The sequence below is a fragment of the Pongo pygmaeus genome, chromosome 14 (assembly GCF_028885625.2).
Source record: "Pongo pygmaeus isolate AG05252 chromosome 14, NHGRI_mPonPyg2-v2.0_pri, whole genome shotgun sequence".
Classification (NCBI taxonomy): domain Eukaryota; kingdom Metazoa; phylum Chordata; class Mammalia; order Primates; family Hominidae; genus Pongo; species Pongo pygmaeus.
In genome coordinates, this window is record NC_072387.2 from 26,048,398 (window position 1) to 26,067,207 (window position 18,810).

Genomic DNA, 18,810 nt, shown 5'->3' on the forward strand with positions numbered 1-18,810 from the left:
TTCTGTTATCTAGATCAACTATTTTTTAAAGTGCTGTAGAGAGCACTAGCGTTGTGCCATATCAACTCAGCAGGAAGAGAGAGTTTGAGTTCTAGGCTCCTCTTGTTTTAATTCATTCCTACTTTTTGGGGCTGTGTTTTGGGGTTATGTATGGAATTTCATTTAGAAATTTCATTTCTGGTAGAAACAAGGCTTAAAAACGTATTTAGATAATGAAACTTTTAAAATCAATAAAAACAACAAAATAAGGGGTTCTCTGCCCCACTGATCTCTAGTCTACCTAGTTCCTTCCCTAAGGACATGCTTTTTGCTCTTTTAGCTATTTCCCCTGGCATTACTTGAAAAATATAATTGATTTTTATATATTCATCAGTTCATTATTAGTTCTAGTAGGTGGTCTTGTTTTGTTATTTTTTAAATATATCTTAGAATTTTCTATATACACAATCATGTCACCTATGAATAAGGACAGTTTTACCTTTTTCTGATCTTTCTTTGCTTTGCTTTACTACATTGCTTGAAACCTTCCCCCATTTTTCTCTCCTGCCACCCAAACCCTAGTCCTAGTACAGTGTTAAATGGAATTAGTGATAGCAGAAACTCTTGCCTAGTTCCTGATCTTAGAGGAAAGTATTTTGTCTTTGACCATTAAGTGTGATGCACTCTTTAGGGTTTTTTTTTTTTTGGTAGCTTTCTGTTACCAAGTTGAGGAACTTTTCTTCCATTCTTAGTTGACCGAGGATTTTTTTTAACTTTTTATTTTGTTGCTGAGAGTTTTTTTTTTTTAATTATAAATGCTTATTGAATTTTGTCAACTCCTTTTTCTGCATCTATTAAGATACGGATTTTTCTTCTCCTATTAATAATGGTATGAATATAAATTAATTTTCAGACATTAAACCAGCCTAGCATTCTTGGGATAGACTCCAATTGATAATGTTATCCTTTTTATATATTGCCAGATTAGATGTGCAGATATATTGTTGATGATTTTTGCAGATGTTCATGAGGATAAGTAGTTCAAAGTTTTTTTTAACGATAATTTATATTTATAAAGAACATTGTTCTATGAACAACAACAAAAACTCAGAAAAAAAAAGTGATCAGAGTATTATTTCTCACAAATAAGGCAACTAATGCCCTGGTATCTCAAAATCCTTTACAAAAGGAGATAGCTTCATAAGATCTAGTCAAGGGGTTTTTGGTATGTTACTTTTTTTTTCTTTTATGTTACTTTGTTTTTCTTTTCATCTGCTTCCATCTTAAGCATAATTTGTTCAGCTGTAAGAGCTCCCACTTGCTTATTCTTTGCTTACTTAACTTTTTGTTTGATGCTGGCCACATGAATTTTAGTTTCAGTAGAAGCTTCCTTAGGTTTCACATCTGGTTTTTCTGTAGATGGAATTAAAGTTTTGCTTCTTTGCTCATCTCTTACCGAGGGCTTCTGCTTGTTTAGCCTTCATTGCTTCCATTTGCTGCTACTGCTTCTGATTTGCCTTCGAAAAGTATTCACCACTAGCCAGTTCATTATCAATCTGACTTTCTGGCTGTGGTGGTGGGAATGGTGTATATTCTTTCTTAACATTTTTTTTTCTTTGGTTCCTTGCATTTATTCATATTTGTATGTTTGAATTGTGGCAAAAATCTCTCCCAACTTTGTGATTGAAATTCAGAATCTTTTGCCAACTCTTTTAGTCATTAAGGTTTTAATCTTATAAATAGGATGCATATTCTTCATAGTATATAGGACTACTTTTCAAACCTTTTTTTTATTTTTTTTGAGATGGAGTCTCGCTCTGTCACCAGGCTGGAGCCCAGTGGCGCGATGTTGGCTCAATGCAACCTCCGCCTCCTGGGTTCAAGCAATTCCTCTGCCTCAGTCCCAAGTAGCTGGGACTACAGGTGCACGCCACCACGCCTGGCTAATTTTTCGTATTTTAATAGAGACGAGATTTCACCATGTTGGCCAGGATGGTCTCGATCTCCCGACCTCGTGATCCACCCATCTCAGCCTCCCTAAGTGCTGGGATTACATGCGTGAGCCAGCGCGCCCAGCCAGTCTCAAACCTCTTTTTTAAGCCACTAAAAGGTCCAGTGGCTGAAACTGTTTCCCTGCATCATAATGGAGCAAGTTCATTAAGAGTTCTTCAGTGTAGATCCTTTGAGACCAATAAGCCATTGTCTTTTTACAAATCTCTTTATTTCTTACCAAATAACCTATTTTAATGATGTTACATGCAACATCATCCGGAAGAATTCGCACTGCCTGTTCAAATGAAACACTCCTTGCTAACAGTTTTAGATCTCTGGTCCCAGTGATGATATATGAATCAAAAGTCTTCTGTTTTTTTTTTTGAGAGTCTTGCTCTGTCATCCAGGCTGGAGTGCAGTGGCACCATCTTGGCTCACTGCAACCTCTGCTTCCGGGTTCAAGCGATTCTCCTGAGGAGGCTGGCATTACAGGTGCCCACCATCACGCCCAACTAATTTTTTGTATTTTTTAGTACAAGTCTTCTTTGTACTACTGTTAACGGAAGGAAAGCCTTGAGTGTTAATTGTCCAGGTTCTTGGCGTTTTGAACAAAGGATTGGACAAAATGCACAAACGACAAAGGAACGAAGCAGCGAAAGCAGAAATTTATTAAAGCAAGAAAGCACTGAATAGGGTGGGAATGGGCCTGAGCAAGTGGCTCTAGGGCTGAGTTACAAAGTCTTCTGGGTTTTAAGTACTCCTTTTGAGGTCCTTATTGGTTACCCCTTATCTGGATGAAGGATTTGGTCTAATACTAATAAAAGGCTGAGGTGAATTGGCCCCCTGTGCAGATGAAGGGATGGTCCCTGCTTGGCCCATGGCCAGTCCAGGGCACTCTCTCCACCTGAGACCTGGCGGAAGGGAGAGGATTGTAGGGAGAGTAATATGGGCATGGGGAGGTGGGGTTTTACTTTCTGGTTCAGCTTTAGGAAGTTGGCGTTAATTGGCCTTAAGTTCCCTGCCCCCAGGTGTTTTCCCTTGATTCACCATGAATGACTTTAATTTCTCTGCCTCCAGACCCCATTCTTCTGCCTCAGTTCAAACAGTCATGCTGCCCTGGATCCAATGCAGGGTTGCATTAACATTGATGTTTGTTCAAGGCTTTCTGCACCAATGGCCAGCACTTTCTAGTAAGCTTCTCTATATTTTGGGAACGAAGTTATATAATTACTTTCCTTCAAGAGTCCTCTGGGATTTTCCTCTTTGGAAAGAGCTGTTTCCTTCCAACCGTCAGGAACAGTAAGGAATTCCAATTCATCTTGGTCTCTCCAGCTTCCGCTTCTGGTTATGAAATTCACTGTTTCCAGCCCCTTTTCTGGCCGGTTCAGAGAGGAAGACACCATTTTCACATTGCTTCTGGTGGAGCCGGAAATAAACTTGAAAGTTCTCTTGTTTTTACCTGGCTTTGGTTTGAGGGTAGTAGTGGCTTCATAAAATGAGCTGGGGCTGGGCATGGGGGTTCGCGCCTGTAATCCCAACACTTTGGGAGGCCAAGGCAGGTGGATCACCTGAGGTTCAGGAGTTCTAGACCAGCCTGGCCGACATGGTGAAATGCTGTCTCTACTAAAAATACAAAAATCAGCTGGGCGTGGTGGCGAGCACCTGTAATCCCAGCTACTTGGGAGGCTGAGGCTGGAGAATTGCTTGAACCTGGGAGGCAGAGGTTGCAGTGAGCTGAGATCATGCCATTGCACTCCAGCCTGGGCAACAAGAGCAAAACTCCATCTCAAAAATAAATAAATAAATAATAATTTTTTAAAAAGTGTTGGGAAATATTCCTTCCTACTATTTTCTGAAAGAATTTGTGAGCATTGGTATTCTTCCTTAAATATGCAATAGAATTCACCAGTGAAGCCATATAGGCTTAGGATTACTTTTTGTGGTGGGGGTGGCAGGGTGTGGATGGATGTGGTTTTTAATCACTTAATCAGTTCCTTTAGTTGATATCAACTGTTTAGATTTCCTGTTCCTTCTTGCACCACTTTTAGCAATTTTGTCTTTCAAGAAATGATGCATTTCATCAAAGTCGTCAAATTTGTTAGCCTAAGTTTGGTAGTATTTTCTTATTATCCTTTCATTCCTGATACTGGTAATTTGTGCCTTCTTTTTGTTTCTTAATTCTTTTGTTTTGTTTTGTTTTGAGACAGAGTCTCACTTTGTCACACAGGCCGGTGTGCAGTGGTGCGATTTTGGCTCACTGCAACCTATGCCTCCCAGATTCAAGTGAATCCCTGCCTCAGCCTCCCAAGTAGCTGGGATTACAGGTGCCCGCCACCACATCTGGCTAATTTTTGTATTTTTAGTAGAGACAGGGCTTCACTTTGGCCAGGCTGGTCTTGAATTCCAGACCTCAAGTGATCCCCCTGCCCCAGTTTTCCAAAGTGCTGGGATTACAGGTGTGAGCCACCATGCCCAGCCTCTTTTTGTATCTTGAACAGTCCAGCTGAGGAATCAGCCAACTTTTTCGTAAAGGGCAAGATAGTAAATAATTTAGGCTTTGCAGACCAAGAGGTAAAAATTTAGACTGTAATGTAGTTACTTATATATAACTGCTTTAAATTGTAACCATTTATAAAAGAATAAAAAACAATTATTAGCTCATAGGTTTGTGGGATTGGGCCCATGGAGCTAGCTAGGTCTGTATAGTTGGCCTAGACACTCATGTAGCTAAAGGTGTACCATTTTAATTTTTCTCTTGTATTGAGTCTGAGTTGTATTATTTCCTTTCTTAATTTGCTCTCTTTTTATCCAGCTTCTTAAGATGTAAGCTTAGATAATTGATTTTAGTGTTTCTTCTTTTTCAGGAAAGCATTTAAAACTGTAAAATTTTCTCTAAAACTAGTTTACTTACATCACGAATTTTTATATGTTGTGTTTTAATTTTCCTTGACTTAAAGAAAATGATATCACAGGAAGTTGAGTCTCTGGATTGCCTCTTATTGAATGGATTATTTAAATAATTAGGACTTCAATACTATTAGAGGTTTTGAGAGCTAAGTGGATTGTGTAATAAATGATTATGAAGTATGTCTTAAATAGGTTTTTTTCTCTCAGTTTTTGTTGTAGTAAAATATACATAACATAAAATTTACAGTTTTAAGCATTTTTAAGGGTGTGGTCCAGTGGCATTAAGTACATTCACATTGTTGTGCAGCCAGCATCACCATCTATCTCTAGAACTCTTTTCATCTTGCAGAACTGAAACTCAGTACTCATTAAATAATAACTCTCCATTTCCATCTCTACTGAGCCCTGTAAGCCACTATTCTACTTTCTGTGATTTTGACTACCATAGGCACCTCATATAAGTGGAATCATACAGTGTTTGTCCTTTTCAGTCTGGCTTATTTCATTTAGCATAATATACTCAAGGTTTATCTGTGTTGTGTAGCATATGTCAGAATTTGTGTGTGTGTGTGTGTGAGAGAAAGAGAGACAGAGAGAGAGACAGGGTCTCACTCTGTCGCCCAGGCTGGAGTCCAGTGGCATGAACTTTGCTTAGTATACCCTAAACCTCCCAGGCTCAAGTGATTCTCCTGCCTCAGCCCTTTAAGTGGCTGGGAATGTGGGCACGTACCACCATACCTGGCTAACTAATTTCTCTATTTTTTGTAGAGATGGGGTTTCGCCATGTTGCCCAGTCTGGTCTTGAACTCCAGGGCCCAAGCAATCCACCTTCCTCAGCGTCCCAAAGTGCTGGAATTAACAGGCATGAGCCACTGTGCCCGGCTTCCTTCCTTTTTTTTTTTTTGAGATGGAGCCTCGCTCTGTCGCCCAGGCTGGAGTTCAGTGGCGCGATCTCAGCTCACTGCAAGCTCCGCCTCCCGGGTTCAGGCCATTCTCCTGCCTCAGCCTCCCGAGTAGCTGGGACTAGAGGCACCTGCAACCATGCCGGGCTAATTTTTTGTATTTTTAGTAGAGACGGGGTTTCACCGTGTTAGCTGGGACGGTCTCGATCTCCTGACCTCGTGATCCGCCCGCCTCGGCCTTCCAAAGTGCTGGGATTACAGGCGTGAGCCACTGCGCCCGGCCTTCCTTCCTTTTTAAAATAGGTTCCTTATGTATTGATGAATGTTTTCTCAAAAAGTTGTTTTACTACTAAACTGCACATTTAAAAATAGCTAAGATGGTAATTTTTTTGTTCTACAGTTTACCATAACTTTTAAAAATTGTGGAATATCTATTTTTATTATTGGATACATTTTCACAGACTTGTTTTCAAAGACTGTGGTATTTATAAGCAGCTTTAAAAAGTAATCCTGAAACTCAGCGTAAAGATAAGATAACTAAAGTAAACTTTCCAGAAATCAGTGCTGTTTAATGTTAGTTCAAGATGTGTACAGAAATAGAAGCTATTTTTGGAAGAGTGTGCATGTTTTTCTGTCTGTTGGATTCATTAGTTTTGCTCATGTCTGACAATAAAGATGCAGTTGACAGGAAATATGATTTTCTTCCGTATGTCTATAGAAGAAACAGTAAGGACTAAGTCTTATGAATGTATACTGAAGTAAGTTGTCACTTCTGTTTTGTACATTGAAAAATTAAACATAATTGTAAATAACTGGTACTGTATGAAAGGGGAGCTCGGCCTTATTTTTTCTTGTTTTGTTTGTTTTTCTTACTCTTTCTCAAGGTAACTGACTTTCCTCCACTGATTTTGTATAAGGAACAGTGGTTATTGTTAAATGTTCACATAATATCAAAATGTTTGAGGAAGAAGGAAAATGATATGAAATCCTACGATAACCATCATTAACATTTCATGATCATTCTTTCATACACTATTTTACATATGTGAACACATATCCGTCATACTAAATTTATTATGAATAGAACTATAGACACCTTTTTTTTTTTTTTTTTTTTTTTTTGTGACAGAGTCTCTATCGCCCAGGCTGGAGTGCAGTGGCACCATCTTGGCTTAATGCAATCTCCGCTTCCTGGGTTTAAGCAATTCTTCTGCCTCAGCCTCCTCCCAAGTAGCTGGGATTACAGGAATGAGCCACCATTCCTGGCTAGTTGGGTTTTTTTTCTCCCCACACCCCATAGAGACGCGGTTTTGCCATGTTGGCCAGGCTGGTCTCAAACGCCTGATCTCAGGTGATCCACCCACCTCAGCCTCCCAAAGTTCTAGGATTGCAGGCATGAGCCACCATGCCAGCCACTTTTTTTTCTTTAATCTCCCCACCTTATCACGGTTAGCTAGATGTGTATATTTCTGTTTTTCATGAATGTGATGAAAGAGAGAGTTTTGTCAGCTAGGAACACTAGACCATATTATATACTTCTACATCTTACTTTCTCTTCATCTACTTCCCAGTAAATTGTGGCAGTCCCTCTAAGTCAGCAGGAACAGGCCTAACTATGTGTATATCTCATTGTGTGCTATATCACAATTAATTTAGTAATTTCCATAATGATGAGCATTCTCTTTGTTTTATGAAATTTTGCTGTTATAGACAGTGTCTACTGTGTATGCTTTCCTTCCTCCTCTGCTCCCCTCCTGCCCCACACAAATCTTCTATAATTATCCTAAAGAACTGATGCATTTGTTTCTGAGAGATGATTCCAGAAAGGGTATATGATCTTAAGAAAAGTATATTTTTTATTTTTAAAGATATTAACAGATTTCTTTCCCAAAATGTTTGAGGATCTTTTTGTGTTTATTGACCATTTGCTTTTCTGTGAATTGCCCCATCGTTTATCTTTTTTAGTTTGTGAGTTTCTTGTTTATTATAGACAGTAAGTCTTTGTCATTTTTCCAGATTTTTCCAAAAGTCTTTTATATGGAGGGATGTGTTTTCTAAGAAGAAAGAACTTTATTTACTAAATTAAAAAATACAGTAAACTCACAGTGTGGTTTGTTAATTTAATTTCTATGTAAATGGGTAGTTTTCAAATAATTAAATTCTATTAAAATACATAGAGGATTTCTAAGCTTATTTAACCTTTATTCAGAGGAACTTAAGATTTATTTTTTATTTTATTTTTTTGAGACAGAGTTTCGCTCTGTCGCCCAGGCTGGAGTGCAGTGGCGCGATCTCGGCACACTGCATCTCCGCCTCCCAGGTTCAAGTGATTCTCCTGCCTCAGCCTCCCGACTACCTGGGACTACAGGCCACCATGCCCAGCTAATTTTTGTATTTTTAGTAGAGATGGGGTTTCACCATGTTGGCCAGGTTGGTCTCGTTCTCTTGATTACAGGCGTGAGCCACCACGCCCGGCCTCTTTATTTTTTAATAGCAGTGATGAGGTTGATTCAGGCTATTTGAATCCTTCTTTCATTGGTTAAATTAGCAAACATTAAGTGCTGTTGTATGCTGGATGCTGGACATTGGAGTAGGCTTTGGAGATTGAGATAAGCATGTTGACAACTTACATTTACTGACTGTTTACTGCTTTCTGCGCACTATGCTCCGTGCTTGATGTGTCATTCAGTCCTCTCAACAACTTTACTATAATTATCAGCATTTTTTTAATGAGGAAGTAAAGTTACTTGCCCAAATTACACAGCTCATAAATTTTGAATCTGGTGAGCAGTTTGAATTAAAAGCCATTACAATATGTTCCACTGAAAGAGTTGAAATACACAGACAAATAATATTTAAATAATGTTATAATCATGGTGTATACAGACTTGGTGTATACAGAGTTGGTAACACAGAATTGGGACTAATTAATTCTACCTAAGTATATACAATGAAAAAGTATAGGAATTTAGATGACATTGAATTTTAAATTTTAAATTGAGTTTTGAAGTACATATAGAAATTTATTCAGCAAAGGGATGAGAGAAGGACAATGGCAGTACAAGGGCACAGTTTACCAGGAACTACTTAGCCTGGCTGGAATGTATTATGTGAAGTGGAGAAAGCTTTGGGGTATTGAGGTTGGGGGCTGCAGTAAGTAAGAGTTATACCACAACGGCCTCTATTCCTTGATAAAATGTTTACATTTCATCTTTATCCAGGGAGAAACATGAAAAGGTTTTAAGTTGGTTTTTTGTTTGTTTGTTTTTTGGTTTTTTTTGGTTTTTTTTTTTGAGACGGAGTCTCGCTCTGTCACCCAGGCTGGAGTGCAGTGGCGCGATCTCGGCTCACTGCAAGCTCCGCCTTCCGGGTTCACGCCATTCTCCTGCCTCTGCCTCCCAAATAGCTGGGACTACAGGCGCCCACCACCACGCCCGGCTAATTTTTTGTATTTTTAGTAAAGACGGGGTTTCACCGTTTTAGCCAGGATGGTCTCGATCTCCTGACCTCATGATCCGCCCGCCTCGGCCTCCCACAGTGCTGGGATTACAGACGTGAGCCACCGCACCCGGCCAGTTTTAAGTGTTTTTAAAGATGGTACTTGAAATTTTTTTTTCTTGGGCGTAGGCATCTGAAAGCTGGAATATTTTCATTGAAACACAAATTATTGTGCAGAACTACTGATTGATAGCTTAAATTAATGGTGGGTTATTTTATATTATTCTTAATGAAGCTTTATTCATATAACATTTAATAAAACAACTGATTTGAGAGACTTAGAAGTAGAATCTATCTAATAGCCCTCAAATTATGAATGTCTTATATTCCCAATATTTATTTAATTTTATAAATTGTTATGTATATTGTTGCACATAGTGTTTCTTGCTTTAGCTAGCTCTCCGAAACATTTGACCATATGTTTGTCATATTAGTGACAATACTTGTCTGAACAAACATGCCAATAGTCTGAACATATCTAAAATACATGCTTTTCAACTCTCTGTTAGCTGTGTTTTAAGAGATTTTCATTTTGCTTCTCAAGTACTAGTACCGTAATTTCTGTTTAAGTAGATATCTGTCAATGTGCTGCTTTGCCCTACAAAGCATTTTTTATCCATAAGAAACAGGGCCTTTGAAATGTGGCTAGTCTGAAATGAGAAGTGTTCTGAGTGTAAAATATATACAAGATTTCAAAGAATTGGTATTTTTAAAATGTTAAATATTTTTATATTATATGTTGGGATTACATGTTTTGGATATATTGGGTTAAGTAAAATATTAAACTTGTTTCTTTTTAACTTTTAAAATGTGGCTACTAGAATAAAAAAATGTATAACATGTTACATTTTTATCATTCAGTACTGCTCTTTACAGATGTTCCAAAATCATTTAGGGAACTCTAGTTCTCTCATGTATAGTCCCAAAGAAATCTAAGTGAAATGAGAGACCAGTAACTCTTAAAAAAGGAATTTATATATATTTTTAAAAAAGATACTTTTATTGGCTGGGCGCAGTATCTCATGCCTGTAATCTCAGCACTTTGGGAGACTGAGGCAGGCAGATCACAAGGTCAAGAGATGGAGACCATCCTGGCCAACATAGTGAAACCCTGTCTCTACTAAAAATACAAAAATTATCCGGGCATGGTGGCACGTGCCTGTAATCTCAGCTACTCGGGAGGCTGAGGCAGGAGAATCGCTTGAACCCTGGAGGCGGAGGTTGCATGAGCCGGGATTGCGCCACTGCATTCCAGCCTGGCAACAGAGTAAGACTCTGTCTCAAAAAAAAAGATACTTATGAATTCAAATCCCATAATTGAAGACTTTCTGTGATGATTTTTTTTATTAAGAAATCTACTCTTCAGACAGCCCTATTATATCAAGGAGTTTTCTCTAGGATTAGTTACTATAAGTTGCTGCTTTTCTTCGCAGCTTCTCCTTTGCCTCTGTTCCTGAAACCACACACAGAATTTCTTCTGTAGATTCTCATTGGTTGCAAGGGCTTTGGTGCTAAGGCAACCATATGTGTATAGATTAGATGTTTGTAAGTTGTGACTGCCTATGGTGGAAAATAACAGCAACAATAATATGGCATTGCTTCCCATACTACCACAATGAGTAATAAAACATTTTGTAATTCATTCTGTAACAAGAGCAGCGGATCATTTATCATGGATTGCCTAGAGAAACCTTTTCAGGAGGATTAAGTGTTGGCACTTCATTTAGGAACTGCTTTTAGTAGAGCTGAGTTGGGAACTTAGTTTTTGGTTTATTACTATTGCTAAGGTTCTGAATGTTACATAGAAATTTTCTCTTTGTACTAGATTTACAGATGAAAATAATTATTTCAGAATCGTTTCCGTCATTTTTTATTACACATGTTGCTTTATGATAAAAGCAAAAAATATAAATTGCTATTCTAAACTTGGGGATTTTACTTTAGTGATTGTTTTATGTAATACCCAACTAAGTTTGTATATTTAGAAATCCAGAACAATACAAAAGTTTATAGTCACGTTAAATAGCTGGAATCATGATGTTATATTTTAATCAATCACTGCTGTTCTCATTCATAACAATGAGGATCTCCAGGTAGTTTAGGAAATGCTATTTTTAGAGCATCGACCCTTTGACTAACCTAAAAGCAGGGGAGAAACCTAGCATTGTCACTTTCTTGTTTTGCCAGGCTTTTATCAGTTGGTCTATCATTGTATTTGAAAGACATTAATTAGGAGTTTTAGTTCTACTATTTTAGAATTTTGCTGACTAATATTCCTTTGACTAGTTTGAATAACATTGGATCAACTCAGATGATGGCATTCTTATGTTTTGATTAGTGTATACATGGTGTACATTTTTTCTTTCTTACTTTTTACTTATCTGTTCTTTTATTTAAAATAGGCTTTTTGTAGACAGCATATTGTTGAACCTTGCCTTTAAAAAAATTGAATCCGACAATATCTGTCTCTTTTTTTTTTTTTTTTTTTTTTCCCTTGAGACTGGGTCTCGCTCTGTCCCAGGCTAGAGTGCAGTGGTGTGATCTCATGGCTCACTGCAGCTTTGACCTCCCAGGCCCAAGTGATTCTCCTGCCTCAGCCTATCAAGTAGCTGGAGCTACAGGCACATGCCACCATGCCTGGCTAATTTTTGTATTTTTTGTAGAGATGGGGTTTCACCATCTTGCCCAGGCTGGTCTTGAACTCCTGAGCTCAAGCTGCCTGCTTGGCTTGGCCTCCCAAAGTGCTGAGATTACAGGCATGAGCCTGTATCTCACCCCAGTATCTGTCTTTTAATTGCTGTTTAGACCAGGGACCAACAGACTTTTTAAATAAAGAACCAAATGGTCCATGGTTACAGGTCATGCTTGTCTATCGTGCAGAGATTCAACTATGCTGTAACATGAAAACTGCTGTAACATGAAAGCTGCTGTACAGTATGCAAATGAACCAGTATGTCTGTATTCCAAGAGCACTTTATAAAAATAGGCATGGGCCAGATATGGCTCCAGGACTCTAGTTTCCTAACCTTGGCTTAGACCTTTTACATGTAATATGATCACTGCTGTCATTGAATTAAAATCTGTTATCCTTCTGGTTGTTTTGTATTCTATCTGTTCTTTATTTTTCCATCTTTTTCTGCCTTCCTTTGAATTAATATGTTTTGTGATTCCACTTTATTTCCACTATTGGTTTATTATTTGTACCTCTTAAGTTTTACTTGTTACCTTAGGTTTACAATCTGCATCTTTAATTAACATGTCTACATTCAAATAATATTATATTACTTCACATGTAGTTTAAGAGCCTTAGAACACTGTACTCCCAATTCTTGCCTTCCATTCTTTGTGCTATTATCATATAATTTTATGTTATTTTCTCTTTAAGTCCCACTAATGTTTATACTTTAAATGATTCTGTAACCACCGTCACTGTTAAGATTTTTCTAGGTTTGTGACAGTAAGTTACAAGATTCATAAATTTGCACTGTTTTACAGGTGGAGAATTAGGAATATAGAGACAATAAGAAAAAAGCGTTAGCCTGACAAAGTCAGAGTGCTAGAAGAGAGCTTTCAATAGCTACAGATAACATTTCATCTCATCCTTACCACTCAGTGTTTTTCTTTAGTCATTACCTTAATTATAACTCTTTATAAGAAAAAAAAACTAAAAAGAAAAAAAACACTTTTATTTTAAAATTTACATTTTTCTTCATGCACTATATAATAAACACTGGAGTCAAATATTCTGGTTTTTTTTGTCTGACAGACTGAAGATTGTCATCCAGTTTTTACATTCTTGATTCTGGGGTGTGTATTTCAGCTTTGAGTGTTCCAAGCAACAGATTTGTTGATAATTTGTGATTCTTTATAATTTCTAGGTGCATACATAAAATCAGTCATGTTTTAGTATGCATTTCAAAGACATAAAGGTTTATTTTTTTCTTAAATACGGAGTGTAATATGTTTACTATAATCAGCTGATTTTCTTTCAAGAAAGTTTGTGGGGCTTTTTTTTTTTTGTAGTATTTGTGTGGAAGTAATCGAAAAGACAACATATTTATTGATCCTGGATACCAAACATTTGAGCAAGAATTGAATAAAATACTGCGAAGCTGGCAACCAAGCATACTTCCAGATGGTAATGCTATTTTAAATAAAGGTGTTGCTCTCTTGATATTAGGATTGTTATTTTTACAGAGTATGTTTGAAAATATTATAATTAAGTCACTTAAATTTGATAACATTTTCTGAACACTTACTCTTGAGCTCATCTGCCTTTCATCTCTTGTTGAATTAGAAACAAATGTGGTCAATAACTAGAAATGTAATCTACTTTCTCTGGAGTATGAGACTGGATGTTCATATCTTAAGCCTTCCAGTGGAGCTTCTGATGTAAATTTCTCTTAAACCACTGTTTTCAATATGTGAAGAAAATATGTATGTATGTGGAGTCACCAATTTTTTTCAGGAATTTCAATTCCTGAATTTTAATTTTAAAAGGATTTACACTGTTTTCTGACCACTGTTTGCTTGTCCTACTGAAGAACAGAAGCAAACATCCAGTCCCTTATTCCATAGATAATAATAGTTCCATAGTAGCCTCTGTATTGTTAAAGAGCTGCATAGGTAATTCTAAAATTATTCTAGTTGATCTAATATGAAAGGAGAATTGGTATAGATTTGTCCTTAAATTAACTGTGTCTGCTTCTAGATGGTTAAATGAAAACTTTTATCTATTATAATTCTTTTAAAATAGTTCTCTCTATTTAAGGGTCAATATTCTCTCGAGTTGAAGAAGACTATCTCTGGAGGATAAAACAACTAGGATCACACTCTCCAGTAGCTCTTCTGAATACACTGTTCTACTTTAACACTAAGTATTTTGGCCTGAAAACAGTGGAACAACACTTAAGACTTTCCTTTGGCACTGTGTTTAGGCATTGGAAAAAAAATCCTTTAACGATGGAAAACAAAGCGTGTCTTCGATACCAAGTGTCTTCCTTATGTGGAACAGATAATGAAGGTAGTGTAACAGATTTCTATTTTTATTTTTATTTTTAAATTTTTTTTGAGACAGAGTTTCACTCTTTTTGCCCAGGCTGGAGTGCAGTGGTGCAGTCTCGGCTCACTGCAACCTCCACCTCCTGGGTTCAAGCAATTCTCCTCCCTCAGCCTCCTGAGTGGCTGGGATTACAGGCAGGCGCCACCATGCCTGGCTAACTTTGTATTTTTAGTAGAGACAGGGTTTCTCCATGTTGGTGAGGCTGGTCTCGAACCCCCGACCTCAGGTGATCCACCCACCTCGGCCTCCCAAAGTGCTGGGATTACAGGCGTGAGCCACCACGTGTGGCCCAGATTTCTATTTTGGGATTGTCTATGGTAGGGATATCCAAACCTTGCCTTACTAAAGACCACCTGGGTCACTTGTTAAGAACCTAAGGACTGTCAGTTTTATAAAATAAGACAACCTATGTCTTAAGGTGTCTCAGTTCCTTTTGTTTGAAAAATTGTACATTACCAGAAGCCATAACTTAAAACTCCAAGGGGCACCTGGTCCTATTCTTTGGTATAACAGACACTAGGAGTGATGTTTATATCTTTCTTCAAGATTAGTTTAGGTTTATTTCACTTTTATTTTTTAAGATAAAATTACTACTGGAAAAAGAAAACATGAAGATGATGAGCCAGTATTTGAACAAATTGAAAACACAGCCAATCCTTCCAGATGTCCTGTGAAAATGTTTGAATGCTACTTGTCTAAAAGGTGAGTGTTAATGATACTTAACTTTTAAAAATGGTGGTAGAAGTTGGCTGGTTTAAATTTAACATTACCAAGAAGTGACTTTTTTAAATGGATTCTTTCTCAGATTTCTTCTCTCTCAGTTATACCCAAGTTCATTCAGTTATAATCTTTTATTTTGAAATACCCAGCTTATACATCATACTTAAGAGTTTAAGCAAATGTTAAGAAATCACTCTCTACTAATGAAATTTCTACTGCTGTCATTTGCTTTTGGAGATGGGGTCTTGCTCTCTCGCCGAGGCTGGAGTACAGTGGCACATGATCATAGTTCATTGCAACCTCAAACTCCTGGGCTTAAGCGATCCTCCCACCTCTGCCTCCTGAGTAGCTGGGATTGCAGGCATGTGCCTCCATAGCTGGCTAATTTTTGTACTTTTTGTAGAGACAGGATCTCACTGTGTTGCCCAGGCTGGTCTTGAGCTCCTGACCTCAAGCCGTCCTCGTGCCTCAGCCTCCCAAAGTGCTGGAATTACAGGCATGAGCCATTGCGCCTGTCATTGTCTTTTAAATTACAGCAATTCCAATGACAGCAAAGCAAGGGACACAAACTTTTTCTTAAACGGTCAGATGGTAAATATTTTAGGCTTTTTGGGCTATAGAATCACTATTGTAACTAATCGATTCTCTTGTAACTAGAAAGCAGCCATATACTGTATATAAATTCATGGCATGTGGCTGTGTTATAATAAAACTTCACATAAGCAGGTGGCTGACTGTAGTTTGCCAATGTCCGGTGTAAAGGTATGCTCAAAGGTAGTATAGATAGGTGGAAATGTAAGTGAAGTATTTACATTTAAGAGAAAACAGTCAAGCAGGTATGAAAAATGGAATCATGTTCTGGAATTTTTTTTTTCCCCCAATCTCAGACCAACAGGCATTTTAAAAAGTTTAAGCCAATAAAACGTTTAGAGACCATAGATTATTTTATGCTTGCCTGTTGTTTTAAGTAAGCACTCTCTAATTTTCAGAAGGTCAGCATGAATTCAAAATGTATTTCCCTGTTTAAACAAATCTATAAATCACAAGTCCCCAGGATGGCCCTCAAGAACTTGTAAAAACAATAGTATCATGTATAGGATGATATTAGTACAAGTTGAATGCCCCTTATCCAAAATGCTTCTGACCAGAAGTGTTTTAGATTTCAGATTTTTTCGGATTTTGGAATATTTGCATATACATTATAAGATGTCTTAGGGCTGGGACCCAACTGTAAACATGAAATTCATTTATATTTCATATACACCTTATACATGTAGCCTGAAGATAATTTTATTTATGCATAGCCTGAAGGTGATTTTATTTTCCCCTTGGGGTTGCTGAATAACCTGTGTGTTATGTGCCTGTGTTTTGGGTGCGAACTCCTCACATGAGGTCAGGTGTGGAACTTTCCACTTTTGGTGTCATTTTGGCAAAGAGTTTCAGATTTTGGATTTTTGAATTAGGGATGCTCAGCCTGTATTTCTCACCATGGTTTAGGGTAGTCCTATTTGGCTGCAATAGTGTCAGCGTCTTCAGTTGGTAGTAACTATTTGTTAGTAGGAAATTCCTATCTCACTATTACCTTGTTGGTATTTTAAAAATTAAGTTTCTGTTATGTAATGCTGTAAGAATTTTTTAATTTTATGTGCTGCCATACATATTTCATCAATTCTAAGACATTTTCACATTTCACTATTTCTGAAACTGGGATGCACAGTTTAAATTGTTGCATCTTGAAATCATAATTGGCAGTGTTTTACTTGCTTAATGGTAGCATTAAAATAATGAGTGGTGTGTCTATTGATAGTGTCTTGGATTTAGTGAAGTCGAGTTAAAATTGTGGGAAATAATCTCTATCTCAGAAAATAACTCTGAGAATATTCTAATGACAGAATAATGGAGACAGTGGGGCATAGGGTCTGGTCATATAATGTGATTAATGGCGTCTGAATTATTCTTGAAAAAAGAAAAAGTTGTGGAAATTTTGTGTGTATTTTGTGAAATTGACTTTTTCTCTCTTTCCTCCCGCCTCCAAAGTCCACAGAATCTTAATCAGAGGATGGATGTTTTTTATTTGCAACCAGAATGTTCTAGTTCTACAGATAGCCCTGTCTGGTATACGTCTACTTCACTGGACCGAAACACCTTGGAAAATATGCTTGTACGGGTTCTTCTAGTAAAAGATATTTATGATAAAGACAATTATGAACTGGATGAAGACACAGACTAAAAAGGAACGTTGCAGAAGCAATCGGGATAAAACAGCATTAGATAGTCATGCTGCTAGATCTTTATTATGGAAAACATTTCAAGTTTACTCCTTCTGTTTTGAGTTTTGTAGCAGTGTACCCACGCTGGGTATTACCATGTAAATAATCTGTGAGTGAAAGTTGCCATTATTCTATGTAGTGGTTTTAGGATACTTAACAAATACATTCAGATTCTTTTTTTATTATTATTTATTTGATTAGGTATGTTTGTAACTTTTTACATTACAGAATATGAATGAGAATGTGCCATGTATAATTTTTTTCTTGTAGTAAGAAACATCCATATTGCACAACTCTACTGTTGCAAAGCTTCCTTGGAAGGGGGCTCTTTTACTGGGTTCTTAACCAGATGGTTGTGTATGGGTAGCACTACTAAAAGTTTAGAACTTGCAGTGTCTTTCGGAATTTTTAAAATAAACTGTAAACTAATAGGCTGGGGTTTTTGTTTTGTTTCGGGGTTTTGTTTTGTTTTGTTTTGTTTTGTTTTGTTTTGTTTTACATTTTAGTTACTGAAGCCTTACAAGGTTATGTAGAGAGATACCATCTTCTGTACCAAAAATAGACAAGAGAATGCTGTCAATATTGGTGTACTGTAATGTGAATCTATACTGGTGAAAACAATTTTTTGTTCCCCTTATTAAAACCTTAGTGTCCTTTTCTCATTTGTGGCTTTCTGCATCACCCAATCAATAAAAAAACAAATATATATATGTATATATATGTATGTATGTGTGTGTGTATATACATATATATATATATAAATGATTGTAAGTTGAAAACAAGATCATCAAGACATTTCCTTTGTAAAAATGTCTGGTGAAAGTATAAAATTCTGTTTTCTTTTATGCCAGCCATAAGTATCTGAAATCCTCTTCATTTATAGAGGTTTGATTTTTATTTCTTTTTTTTTCCTCTTAAGGATACAGATCATGCTGCAATGTTACCTGTGTAGTACTCTAAAACTTAGCAATTTTATCAGAATTCTTGTGCCTGTTTACATTGGATAAAATTGTTTTTAGAAATTCCACTCCTGAAATAGTTATAGAAAGTCAAGCCATGTTAAATAAGACAGGATCACATTTTATTATGAAGATTACCAGTGTAGTAATTCTGATATTGCAGATGATTGAGGAACAAAGAAAGAAACTAATAGAGAAAGTCAATCTCAGAGGAAATCCCATTTAATATTAGATTGTTTGGCTTTTGAAATTACTTCTTATAGAAGATTGCATTAAAAAAAAACACTTTGTGCTTCTGCATAGCAATTTATCTGTTCAGACCTTTTCTTTTAGAATAAGGAAACTTAAAATCTACTTTCTAAAGACTGAACAAAGTGCTAGCTGCAAATTATCTTGAAATCATTTGGCTGTTTTCTAGCATGTGTGTAATCATGTTTTCTTCTGATTCCTGAATGACCATGGTAGCATTAGTGTTTAGAAATTGTTCAGGGGAAAATTGAGCTATTTTCCATAGTGGCTAG

At 37.0% G+C, this 18,810-nt stretch overlaps 1 protein-coding gene across 8 annotated transcripts in view; it reads left to right on the plus strand.

Moving 5' to 3' along the window:
• The window catches only part of ZMYM2 (zinc finger MYM-type containing 2), a 128,067-nt gene extending 110,079 nt beyond the window's left edge, over positions 1-17,988 (plus strand). For all 8 annotated transcript variants that reach the window (XM_063650558.1, XM_063650560.1, XM_054447228.2 and 5 more), the window contains 4 exons: positions 13,302-13,416; positions 14,050-14,301; positions 14,922-15,042; positions 17,098-17,988. In XM_063650558.1, the coding sequence (XP_063506628.1) occupies positions 13,302-13,416; positions 14,050-14,301; positions 14,922-15,042; positions 17,098-17,290 (681 nt within the window). In that variant the 3' untranslated portion in view covers positions 17,291-17,988. The remainder of the gene's footprint in view (positions 1-13,301; positions 13,417-14,049; positions 14,302-14,921; positions 15,043-17,097) is intronic.
• The last annotated feature ends 822 nt before the right edge of the window (positions 17,989-18,810 follow it).